This window comes from Chiloscyllium plagiosum, unplaced genomic scaffold, assembly GCF_037043375.1.
Source record: "Chiloscyllium plagiosum isolate Xiang-an unplaced genomic scaffold, Cpla_swu_hap1 HiC_scaffold_37, whole genome shotgun sequence".
In the NCBI taxonomy this organism is placed as follows: domain Eukaryota; kingdom Metazoa; phylum Chordata; class Chondrichthyes; order Orectolobiformes; family Hemiscylliidae; genus Chiloscyllium; species Chiloscyllium plagiosum.
This window is the reverse complement of record NW_028270175.1, coordinates 14,488,491-14,501,162: the sequence shown is the minus strand read 5'-3', so window position 1 is coordinate 14,501,162 and position 12,672 is coordinate 14,488,491. Positions and strand designations below refer to the sequence as shown.

The 12,672-nt window shown below is 44.5% G+C and overlaps 1 protein-coding gene and 1 long non-coding RNA gene across 3 annotated transcripts in view; one reads left to right on the top strand and one right to left on the bottom strand.

Moving 5' to 3' along the window:
* The window catches only part of arhgef16 (Rho guanine nucleotide exchange factor 16), a 42,917-nt gene extending 31,678 nt beyond the window's left edge, over positions 1-11,239 (bottom strand). Inside the window, exons 1-2 of one of the 2 annotated variants that reach the window (XM_087980345.1) lie at positions 11,103-11,239; positions 731-1,420 (exon numbers count right to left, since the gene is read on the bottom strand). In XM_087980345.1, the coding sequence (XP_087836471.1) occupies positions 731-1,297 (567 nt within the window). In that variant the 5' untranslated portion in view covers positions 1,298-1,420; positions 11,103-11,239. Of the gene's footprint in view, positions 1-730; positions 1,421-10,548; positions 11,069-11,102 lie in introns of those variants that run through there. The other variant, XM_087980347.1, reaches the window with a different exon arrangement.
* LOC148139768 (uncharacterized) overlaps positions 11,150-12,672 on the top strand; it is a 34,934-nt gene continuing 33,411 nt past the window's right edge. Inside the window, exon 1 of the long non-coding RNA XR_015753442.1 lies at positions 11,150-11,276. This is a non-coding gene — a long non-coding RNA (uncharacterized LOC148139768). The remainder of the gene's footprint in view (positions 11,277-12,672) is intronic.

Below are 12,672 nucleotides of genomic sequence, written 5' to 3'. Positions count from 1 at the left end.
GCAATATAGCATGGCCAATCCACCTAACCTGTACATCTTTGGACAGTGGGAGGAAACCCACAGAGACACAAGGAGAATGTGCAAACTCCACATAGACGGCCACCCAAGGGTGGAATCGAACCCGGGTCTTTGGCACTGTGAGGCAGCAGTGCTAACCACTGGGCCACCATGCCGCTCTGTTTCATGATGACATACACTAGGGCCTTTGGGCACTGAGGGCATCACTGGGGATGGCGTACATCACCAGTGTTATATATTAGGTTGAAGATGATGTACCATTCAAGATCGGAGACGGTTACAGAGAGTGGTGAACTCAGCCCCGACAATCACAAAGGCCAACTTCCATCCATAGAATCCATCTACAAGGCCCGCTGTCAAGGAAAGGCCGTCAGCATTCTCAAAGATCCATCCCACCCTGGCAATGTTTTTCTACAAACTCTCCCATAGGAAAGAAGGTACAGGAGCCTGAACACGTGCACCAGCCGGTTTCAAAACAGTTTCTACCCTACTGTTGTTAGAATACCAAATGGACTCTCAAACTCTTAACATTCGCCTCTACTGGTGTTTTTGTTTTTGCCGCTGTTTGACTATTATTCACTAACTATGCTGCTTAACACTGTGATCTGCCTGTATTGCTCACAAGACAAAGCTTTTCACTGTGCCTCGGTACACGTGACAATCAATTCAATGTCACTTTTATATACCATAGCTACAATCAGAATTGGCCTACCTTGGTCCTGCCTGGACTTCGAGCTGGTTGCACCGTCGCCGTCTCCACTACAGGTGACAGCGTGGGAGGAGATAACAGCTTCTGCCCCTCAGAGTAATCGGACAAGCTGTCTGTTGCCACCTTGTATGACATGTTGCGGCGATTACGTTGCAGAGTCCCGCTCGAGCTCCCTGTATTACTCCCGTCCTCATACCACAAGTCAGTCGGCGGCATACTCCGCACTTCCCTCCTGCCGCTATCCCGCCTGCCGGACGGCCCACTGCTCTGAGGCCGCATTTTAGTCTTGGTCGTCACGGCCAGTTTGCTGGGGATAATCTGCTGGTGCCCCTTCTTCAGTGCAGCTGGACTGTCTGTGCTCAGAACCACCTTTGGTATGTCTGAGAGCGATGGCATGCAATTGGCACTGCCCAGTGCCAAGTTGTCTACTCCCAGCATTGAAGGCTTACCACCCTCAGTCACCAACCTGTCCGAGTCAGAGTTGATCTGGAAGTCAGACCTAAATGGCTGCTCCAACACCAAGACCTGTGATTTTTCTTCCAGGTTACTGTCTGAATACCTTTGAGACATTTTGTTTGCCCAGCTGTTTTGGAGGATGTGACAGAAGAGTCAAAATTAAAGCAGATTGGCATCAGAAATTTGGCATCTCATCATAAAGATCTGCAAATTCCTAATCGTGAACTTCTCATCCTCCTAAAACAGAGAAAATAAAGAATAGCATCACAACTGATCCAATCACAAATTCCATGATGACCGAGAGCTGCTTAATTCTGTTCTGAACAGGCAAGAAATATCTGTTGTCCCCAATGCCGAAACTGTGCTCTGCTGAAGGGAGGTCCCATTGAAACAGTGGACAATACCTACTGGGTGCAGAAGCCCTGCTTCACCTTCCTACACATTGCATTCTTATCGCTAAAATAAATGATGGGTTCAAATCCCATCAGACTTGAGCACAAACTTTCAGCTGTATTCAGTGTAATAATAAGGGCGTGCAACATTGTTGGAGGTGCTATAGTGCCACCACAAAGACTGGATGCCCCTGCTTGTTATGCCTTACAAGCAGGGGCAGTTGACTCGGAACACGAAACACACTCAGAATAAAATCTGAAATTTAACCAGAATCTCCAGCTGCTCTTCAGCTTGCCCTTTATAACACTCTGTAAACGTGAGTTCAACTTGAGAAAATTCAACCAGTAATTTTTGCGGGGGGGGGGGGGGGGTGCAGGTTGGTGGATGCAGACCATAGCTTCATCCTGTGATCTTACTATCTATTGGACACATTCTGTTCACACAGAGTTTAGAACAGGCAGGGACCCCGGTGGAAATTGAGACACCTGTTTGGGGAATGTGAAGGCCCAGCAGCTAAACAGCTCTTTGAAAGTGAAAGGCTGTTGGAGGAACTACTGAAGTAAGCTTCAGTCCTTATGTAGCCTGCTCTTAAGGCCTGAGGTGTGAGTTAGCACCTTCAGGAGGAGGGAGAAGCAAAATAGAAGGGAGCCTCTTTGTTACAATACAAGGTTCTTAAAAGCCTTTTAATTATTTTAAAAAACAATTTGGCTGCAAGATGTTTAAAGGCTTAATTAGCCTTGGGTTGTTAAAACAGCTTTAATCGTTGAATGAATTACAATTGTGAAAAGGGTCAGGTGACATTTTGCTCACTCTTTCCAACAACCAGACAAAGTTTGATGAAGTCAGGCTTTCTGATGAACTCTGTGGGTTGAATGACCTCCCTGAACGTCCCAGAGTGTTTCTCTGTGTTGCCAGTATCGTGATGGAGGTGGTTGTCAATGAAGTTTTAATTTTGCTAACAAACAAACTGTGCCATTTTCGCAAACAGAGAGAGAGCATTTTACACCAGCTGACACCCACAGGATCAAAGGTCAATCAGCTTCTGCCTCAATTAGAATTATTAGTCAATCAAATAACATGCTGCCCTTGAAGGGGGTATAGGGGTGTCAGCTGCAGAAACCTCTAGCCATAGCTTAGCTTAGTATTGCACAAGCAGTGTACAACTCTTTAATATGCTGGTCACTGGGAAATTAAAGCCAATCCCCATCCAGAGGGAGTGAAAGATTTTGGTTCATCAGCTCAATATCCTCCAACACACATCATTCTACTCGAATGAGCATATTGTTCAGCAAACAATTATTTGGGTCATCGTGGGGACACAGCAATCTATACGGAAACTTAATATGCCAGAGAGAGAGAGAGAGAGAGAGAGAGAGAGAGAGAGAGAAATCCACTCTGTCGGCAAAATAATCCAGATCAGTGTTTATAAACTCTCCTCCTCACTGAATCCCTAAGTGTGGAAGTAGGCCATTCGGCTGATCGAGTCCACACTGACCCTCCGAAGAGTATCCCAAAACCGCCCTATCCCCGTAACCCTGCATTTCCCGTGGCTAATCCAGCTAGCCTACACATCCCTGGACACCTCAGGCAATTTAGCGCAGCCAATCCACCTCACCTGCACGTTTTGGGCTCCATTTGTGCAATCATACAAACACCATCAGATGTAGAACTGATCTGGTCTCAGTTTTAAACCTTCATTCGTCCAACTTACATAGTCTAAGGCAGGTCAATGTATCACTTGTGGCTGCTATGTAAAGGAGTATTTAAAGAAGCTGGCGGGCTCCTTCGTTTCAACTTTCCCAGTAAGCCTTTGCTGAAAAGTGTGGGGAAAAGAAAGGATCTGACCACTCTGGCTCCACACCCTGCCCCATCATCTGCTCCCCACCCAATCTACTCCAATAGCTTTTGGTATAAGCTATCACAAACAATGGTCACTTGCAGTACATATCACAAAAATGGCCAACATCTTTTCAAATTAGGTCAGATTTTGCTGTTCGGTAGGGAAAAACAAAATCAGCATTCATGAGTGTTTTTTAAAAAAAAAAGACATTTTGTCACATATTTTCATCTCACAATCACCAGCACAATTCACAAGAATTCAAAAGGGAAAATTCAAAAGGGAAAATTCAAAAGGGAAAATTCAAAAGCTCTTCATAAGTACCATGTCATTGGTTAATGTGCAGGCAATAATGAGACAAATGTCTGGCTTTCCTAACACGTTTCACCCAACTCAGGAACTCAATTAAACTTGATTTGGTATTCTTGCAGTTTGTCCTGGTGAGTGCAATATAAAAAGCTACAACAAAATGTGTTGTTTTCCACAACACAAGTCCTGTACTATCAAACAATGACAAGCTATTTTGTTCAGCTGTTATCCTTTTTGCCGAGAACAATGAGATGAGTTGGATGGAAGGACTAACAGAAAACTAACATTATTTTAATCGCATCATTGGCTGCACATTACCAATGATAGAAGATTTAAGATGAGAATTCTAGCTTCTGACTAGAGAATTTGGAGGAAATTTCTAGTCAAAAGAAACATTTGTTCTCAAAATTAAGCAAACCTTCAAAATAGAACTATTAACAATTCTTGGCACTCTGCAAAGAAACTTGCTGGAACATAACCAGGTGTCGTCTTGTATAAAGGTTTATTTTGTGGTCAGATACTTCTCAAAGTGAGGACAACTTTCTTGGTGGGAATTTATGATAGACTTTACTGGATTTATCCTATTGCAACATTTGAGGAAACACCAAAGTTTATTTAAAAAACTCAACAACAGAGATGAAGGGATAAACGTGTAATTATTTAACAGCTTGCACAGCCTCAGAAATCCTGGAGCAGTGTACATGCAAGAAATGCTTTTGAAATATGATGAAAACAGCGAGTACAGGAAAAATTAAAGAGATCTGGCAGCATTTGGAAAGAAAAAGACAATGGTAACACTTATCTTTAAATATTTATGGGAGTTCTTACCTTTTTTTATATTTCTGGTTAGTTTTCTCTCGCACTTTACTTTTTCTCTTATTAATACTTTGGTCATCGCTTGAATTTTTAAAAATATTCTATCTAATCTTCTGACCTACCACCTGTCTTTGCATTTTGTTACAATTATTTTCAGCAACCTGTCTGGACATTTTATGACAGAACTCCAAACCTTCTAGTTCAGAACCATTGGCAACAAGATCCTTTTACATAACTTTATGCTACTTTTTTTATAAAATTTTTATTCAATCTTCAACATTTCTTGTTAACCACAGATCATGAGTCGTCCCCTGCAATTTTTCTTATGCGTTGAAATGTATCTATTCGGTGAACTCTGCAACGTCCCTTACATGTCTGCCACTCAGCTCTATTGGCCTATCCTTTCAATCTAATTTGCCAAATCACTTTAACCAGCTCTAGTTTCACCCCTTTCCTAATCCCTTCATTCAATTCTTTCTTTTTTCAAAAAAAGTGTTGGACTCACTCCTCTCTCTCTCAAGCAGAAAGCAAAATTCAATCACATTATGGTTGCTGGTACTTAGGGTTAATTAATTATCACACAGCAAAGATGCCGTATCTCTTTACATAAATCAGATCTTTTAAAGTCTGCTGACTGGTTGGCTCCAGAGCATAATGTTCTAAGAAATTATCCTGAAAACGTTCTATGAACTCATCATTCAGGGTATTTTTGCCCATCTGACTTTTCCAGACTCTAGTTAAATTTCTGACAAACTCATTATTTGTTCTCTCCTGCTCCACCCTACTATGTGGTTACTGTTAAAAAGCCTGTATACTGGAACTGATTTCTTGTCTTTATCATTTCTCATTTGGTCGGAAGAATAGAGGCGTAGACTATTTTCTAAATGGGGAAAGGTTTCAGTTGGCAGTTGGGAAGGCTAATGCAATGGTAGCATTCATTTCACGAGGGCTAGAATACAGAAGCAGAGATGTACTGCTCAGGCTGTATAGGTGTCTGGGCAGACTGCATTTGGAATATTGTGAGCAGCTCTGCGCCCCGTACCTAAGGAAGGATATGTTAACATTGAAGGGCGTCCAGAGGAGATTCACAGGAACGATCCTGGGATGAAGGGTTTTGTCATATGAGGAGCTGTTGAGGACTCTAGGTCTATATTCAGTGGAGTTTAGAAGGATGAAACTTACAGGATACTTACAGGCCTGGATAGAGTGGGCCTGGAGAAGATTTTCCATTAGTAGGAGAGACTAGGACCAGGAGCACAGCCTTGGAGTGAAGGGATAAACCTTTAGATTTCAGATGAGGAGGAATTTCTCCAACTGGAGGGTGGTGAATCTGTGGAACCTATTGCTGCAGAGGATTGTGAAGGTCAAGTCATTGAGTGTATTTAAGACAGAGATAGATAGGTTATTGATTAGCAAGGGAATCAAGGGTTATGGGGAGAAGGCAGGAAAATGGGGTGAGAAACATATGATTGAATGGTGGAGCAGACTCAATGTGCAAAATGCCCTAATTCTGCTCCTACATCTTATGGTCATTTCTACCCAAATGAACTTGCTCATCTGTCTCTGTTGTGATAATACCATCAACAACTACAGGGCCACACTGCCACCTTTTCTGGTCTATCCTAAGCTTCCTGTACCCGGCAAGATTCAGATCCCAATCCATGTCATCCTACAGCTATATCTTTGTGATGGTTGCCAGATCATGTTTATTTCTTTTCACTCTCTTAGTGTTTGTTTGTTTTATAGAGTCATTGAGTTGGTACAGCACAGAATCAAAGCCTTCAGTTCCAATTTTTCTGTACCAATCAGCTATCCTAAATTAATCTAGTCCCATTTGCCAGCACTTGGCCCATATCCCTCTAAACCCTTCCTATTCATGCACACGTCCAGATGCCTTTTAAATGTTGTAATTATACCCGCCTTCACCATTTCCTCTGGCAGTTTATTCTATACATACACCACCCTCTGCATGAAAAAGTTGTCCCTCAGGTCCCTTTCAAATCTTTCTCCTCTCACCTTAAACCTTTGCCCTCTAGTTTTGGAGTTCCCTACCCTGGAAAAAAAGACCTTAGTTATTCAGCCTATTCATGCCCCCTCATGATTTTATAAACCTTGATAAGATCACCCCTCAGCCTCCAATGCTCCAGGAAAAGTAGCCTCACTCTATTCAGCCTCTCCCTATAGTTTAAACCTTCCAACCTCAGCATCCTTGTAAATCTTTTCAGAACCCTTTCAAGTTTCACAATATCTTTCTGATAGCAGGGAGACCAGAACTGAACACAGTATTTCAAAAGTGGCCTAACCAATGTCCTGCACAGCCTCAACATGACATCCAAACTCATATACTCAATGGTCTGACCAATAAATGCAAGCATACCAAAGCTGCCTTCCCTGTCCTGTCTACCTGCGACTCCAACTTAAAGGAATTATGAACCTGCACCCCACGTTCTCTTTGTTCGGCAACACTCCCCAGAACTCTACCATTGTATAGACTTCCTGCCCTGATTTGCCTTACTAAAATGCAACACCTCACTTTAATCTACATTAAAGTTTAAACATTGATTATCCGGCATTCGATTGTCTGAATATCGGATTATCCGGCAAGATCGCAAGGTCCCAATGCTTGAGTTACCTGGCATTCGATTAGCCCGAATGAAATATTCTCCGCCCATGTCCTTCGGATAATGGAGGTTCCTCTGTAGTCGGTTGACTCTCTGATTTATATTCTCCATCCCTTCCCGTAAGTTTACCAGTTCCCATATTAATACCTTGCTCTTTGGCCTTGACTCTAAACTTTGATTTGCCACATCTTCCCAAATGTAATCCTTTATTCCCACTATTTAGTTTAAAATCCTCAACTTCCCTAGCTACACCAGGAACACTGGCTTCAGCGTGGTTCAGGTGGAGACCATCCCAATGATACTGTCTCCTCACGATCAGCGTCCTCACTATCTCCAATAATGGTGTCAATGCCCACAAACCGGAAGTCTTTGAGCCGTTATCTCTCTAATCTGAACTGCTCTATGCCTTGGTTCAGATAATATTACAAAGATCAAATCCTTTAAGGTTTTGCTCCTAATTTAGCACCTATATTCTCACACTGCAGAACCTCTATCTTGACTACAAAGAATTATAGAGAGTTGTGAACACAGTCCAGTCCATCACGAAAACCAGTCTGCAATCCACTGACTCGGTCTATACTTCTGTTGCCCTTGGAAAGCAGCCAACATAATCAAAGACCACCCCCCAACCCCCACCCCCACCTCTTCCATCTGGCAGAAGTTACAAACATTTGAGAATACATAACAGATTTAAGAATTGCTTCTTCCCCACTGCTATCAGACCTATGAAGGGACCTCTCAGATATTAGAGTTGATCTTTCTCTGCACCTGTAACATTATATTTTGCATTCTGTTCTATTACCCTGATGTATTTATGTACAAGGTATGATTTGCCTGAATAACACACAAAACTATACTTTTCACTGTATCTTGGTATGTGGCAATAATAAATCAAATCTGTATTCTCATACTATAGAACCTCTATCTTTGTGCTGCATTGTTGGTACCATTATGGGCCATGATGACTGGCTCCTCCTTTTCCTCCCACTGCAGCTTCCTCTCCAGCCTTGGACAATTTTCCCAAACTCTGGCATCAGGCAGGCAACAAATCATCCACCCCACCACTGTACTATACTTTCTCCAACTACCACAACATGCTGTTATGCTCCAATCTCTTAGAAATACTTCCGGTGCCATGGAGATCTAGATCATTCACACTGCTGCCTTCACTCTCATCCAGACAAACTGAAAGTCTCTCCAACCTACAGGACAATTACAAAGGCTATGGCTCCTTCCCTCTGGGTATTCTGCACCTGCCTCACTCTTCCATCCCTGAACACTGACCAAATCAGATATCTCAACCAAAGGAGATGTGACCACCTCTGGGTACAATGAATACAGGGAACTAACCCCTTACTCACATGGCAGAGTGTCTGACATTCAGCCTCCAGAGGGAGGTAGAACTAAAGTTGTTCAAACTTCAAATATATGCTGAATATATATTTGCTCTGAACCAAACTTGCATCCAGGAACTACAAGTGTTGCAACTATGATCCCCTCCCCCACTGAAACACCTTCCAACTTGCTACTGGAAGAAATGTTCACATAGAACAGTATTACAGTGTTCTCTGTGGCACACCAGGTAGCACTTAGACCTGAATCGAAAGTTTTGATTGAGTCAAAGGTCTAGAGACTGGAGCACAAGATCAAGTTTGACACTCCAGTGAAATACTAGCAGAGGAGCTGCCTTTTGAATATGGTCCTGATACCCTCATGGCACTATTAGAAGAACAATGTTCTGGTCAAAATGTATCCAAAATTTGCATTTATATAGCATTCTTTACATAGCAAACTGTCCCACTGGCTTGACAGGAAAACTAGCAAATAAAAGTTTGCACTATTCGAGCAGATGTAATACAGTTCAATTAAGGCTGAAAGACGTCCTTTGAGAAGCCCTGGAATATCATACATTATAGGGTGTCAAGGAAGCTTCAAAGACAGAAAGGCCTCAAAAGCAGAAGCAATCTAATTGCCCAAGAGCAGAAACATATGTCCCCAGCGTTACAGTCCAGACTGTTGGCATGAATCAAAAGACACTCTTACACTTTTATCTTTTCAGGAACACAAAACACAGGTAAAGTATAAAAACTGCAACCCTTGGTCCGTATCTGCGTGTGGACTGATGTGCAAGTAAGGGCTAGTGGGTTGTAAAGCTCACAGCTTGAGCACAGCCATTTAATACCCTTGGACTGCAGGTAAAACAGAAGTCGACAATCTCTCAATAGGAATGTTGCTATTCACCCATCATTGGAAGGAAAAAGAACAAAAGAATTCCACCTAACCTACAAAGCCACGAAGCTCAAAATGATTGCTTAACTACCAATGCCAACACTACCATTATCACCCAACATAAAATGGGCACCACAACCTATTGATTACGTTCCACAGAACTCAGAGACTGACCCGTAAATCTTTCCAACACTTTTTCAGACTCACCTCCATTGTCTAATCAGTGCATGCCAGTTCTGTTCTTTAGTCCTGGGAGAAATGTATCCACAAATGAAAAGGTTCATTTTAAAAATTGACCTTGCTGCAATCAAGTGAGAGGGGGGGGGCAGGAGTAGTTTAATGAAGAACAGTAGCCAAGTCGACCATCCTAACCCAATTTCTGTCTAAATTGTCATGAACTGGGGAACCTTGCCTGGGGACATCTAAGCATAGTCACAAACGCAGTTCGGTTCTGTGCAGTAGCATATCAAACAAACAAACATTGAAGTTTGACTCTATCCAAACAGATCAAAGCATCTCCTACTTGAACCAAACTATATTTATATGGATTTGAATCACAAGGTGGGTCACATAAGTGAACAGATACCCATTTACCTTCAGCAGGAAGACCCTAGAGAGTGGTCTTTCCTGACTGCACTTTGGCAGCAGCTGCCCCAAGCTTTAGTGTATTACAGCACATAGCCCTGGAACATGGAATGCGCCAGTCTGCAACATTTTTTTAAAAAAAGATTAGATTTCCTACAGTATGGAAATAGGCCCTTCAGCCCAACCAGTCCACACCGACCCTCCGAAGAGTAACCCACCCAGACCCATTTCCCTCTGACTAATGCACCTAATACTATGGACAATTTAGCATGGCCAGTTCTCCTGGCTTGCACATCTTTGGGTTGTGGGAGGAAACCGGAGCACCTGGAGGGAACCCACGCAGACAAGAGGAGAATGTGCAAACTCCACACAGTCACCCCAGGCTGGTATCGAACCTAGGACCCTGGTGCTGTGAGGTAGCAGTGCTAACCACTGAGCCATCGTGCTGCCCCCTGGTCAGGGTCAACTCCATATTCTGGAAGACCAACAAGTTGCCCTACTTTGCAAGTCCTGAGCTGGTGAAAATTGCAATTAAGGAAATGAACACCATTTATTTTCTCGTCCATGAAACCCACCTCGTTGACCAAGTGTTTGGCTCTCAGTTGTCCTACTATCTCCTCTGGTGTTTGGTTGGTTGGTTGTGACACTCCTGTGAAGCCCCTGGGGTGTTTGACGATAATAAAGGCGTTATTCTCAGGAGATGTTGCTGGTTCCCCGCGGTGCAGCCCCGCTCTGCAGTAACAGCAACAAGGCGCAACTGCAAAAGCCTGGTCAATGTGCCTTCTTAAAAAAACATCTGCCGGAAGAGCTGAACCAGACACGAGAGAAAGGTGTGTGGCCCTTTCCCACTGAGTTCAGGAACCGTTCAAACTGCAGCAGGAAAACTGATCCCCAAACTTCTGGGCAACTTTCTGAAAACCTCTGCACCTTTGAACTAATTGTATCAATATATTTCCACTTGCGTTTGGGATTATTCTCGCCAAGAAAGACTGCACGAGTTGTTTTCCCTCCAAGCCATGAAATTCCCGTTCACTCCCTTCAACAATTTTAAGTATTGATGAAATGACTAACCCGCCCGGTTTCACTGCGGCTCAATCCAGAAATAATTAGTTTCGAAGGGATCAGGTACCTGAGGATTTAACGCTGTTTCTCCACGTCCTGACTCTGACCTGGGACGGGATCCGAAATTCGAGAGAAATCCACAGGAATCCCCCCCCACTCCTGCGGTATCCCAGACTTGGCGCAACCTGAATTCCGCAGGAAAACTTCCGCAAAAATGCGGCGCAGGCGGACGTCACGTCAGGTGCGTGAATGTGAAAGGTAACCGCTCCCTGCAAACCAGCAGATCCCAGCTCAACCCCTCCCTGCAAACCAGCGTCTCCAAACTCAACCCCTACCTGTAAACCGGCAGCTCCCAGCTCAACTCCCTACTTGTAAACCAGCAGCTCCCAGCTCAACTCCCTACTTGTAAACCAGCAGCTCCCAGCTCAACCCCTACCTGTAAACCAGCATCTCCAAACTCAACTCCTACCTGTAAGCCAGCAGCTCCCAGCTCAACTCCTACCTGTAAACCAGTAGTTCCCAGCTCAACCCCTACCTGTAAACCAGTAGCTCCCAGCTCAACCCCTACCTGTAAATCAGCACCTCCAAACTCAACCCCTACCTGTAAACCAGTAGCTCCCAGCTTAACCCCTACCTGTAAATCACCTCCAAACTCAACCCCTACCTGTAAGCCAGCAGCTCCCAGTTCAACCCCTACCTGTAAACCAGCACCTCCAAACTCAACCCCTACCTGTAAACCAGTAGCTCCCAGCTTAACAGCTACCTGTAAATCACCTCCAAACTCAACCCCTACCTGTCAGCCAGCAGCTCCCAGTTCAACCCCTACCTGTAAACCAGCACCTCCAAACTCAACCCCTACCTGTAAACCAGTAGCTCCCAGCTTAACCCCTACCTGTAAATCACCTCCAAACTCAACCCCTACCTGTCAGCCAGCAGCTCCCAGTTCAACCCCTACCTGTAAACCAGTGGCTCCCAGCTCAACTCCTACCTGTAAAGCAGCACCTCCAAACTCAACTCCTACCTGTAAACCAGCAGCTCCCAGCTCAACTCCTACCTCTAATCCAGCAGCTCCCAGCTCAACCCCTACCTGTAAACCAACAGCTCCTGGCTCAATACCAACCTTCAAGCCAGCAGCTTCCAGCTCAACCCCTAACTGTAAACCAGCAGCCCCCAGCTCAACCCCTACCCGCAAACTAGCAGCTCCTTGCCCAAATCCAGTCTGTAAACCAGCAGCTCCTGGCCCAACTCCTACCTGTAAACCAGCAGCTTCCAGCTCAGCCTCTACCTGTAAACCAGAAGCTCCCTGGCAAATCCCTACCTGTAAACCAGCAGGTCCCGGGCCAAACCCTACCTATAAACCAGCAGGTCCCGGGCCAAACCCTTCCTGTAAACCAGCAGGTCCCGGGCCAAACCCTACCTGTAAACCAGCAGGTCCCGGGCCAAACCCTTCCTGTAAACCAGCAGGTCGTGGGCCAAACCCTACCTGTAAACCAGCAGGTCCCAGGCCAAACCCTACCTGTAAACCAGCAGCTTCCAGCTCAGCCTCTACATGTAAACCCGAAGCTCCCTGGCCAATCCCTACCTGTAAACCAGCAGGTCCCGGGCCAAACCCTACCTATAAACCAGCAGGTCCCAGG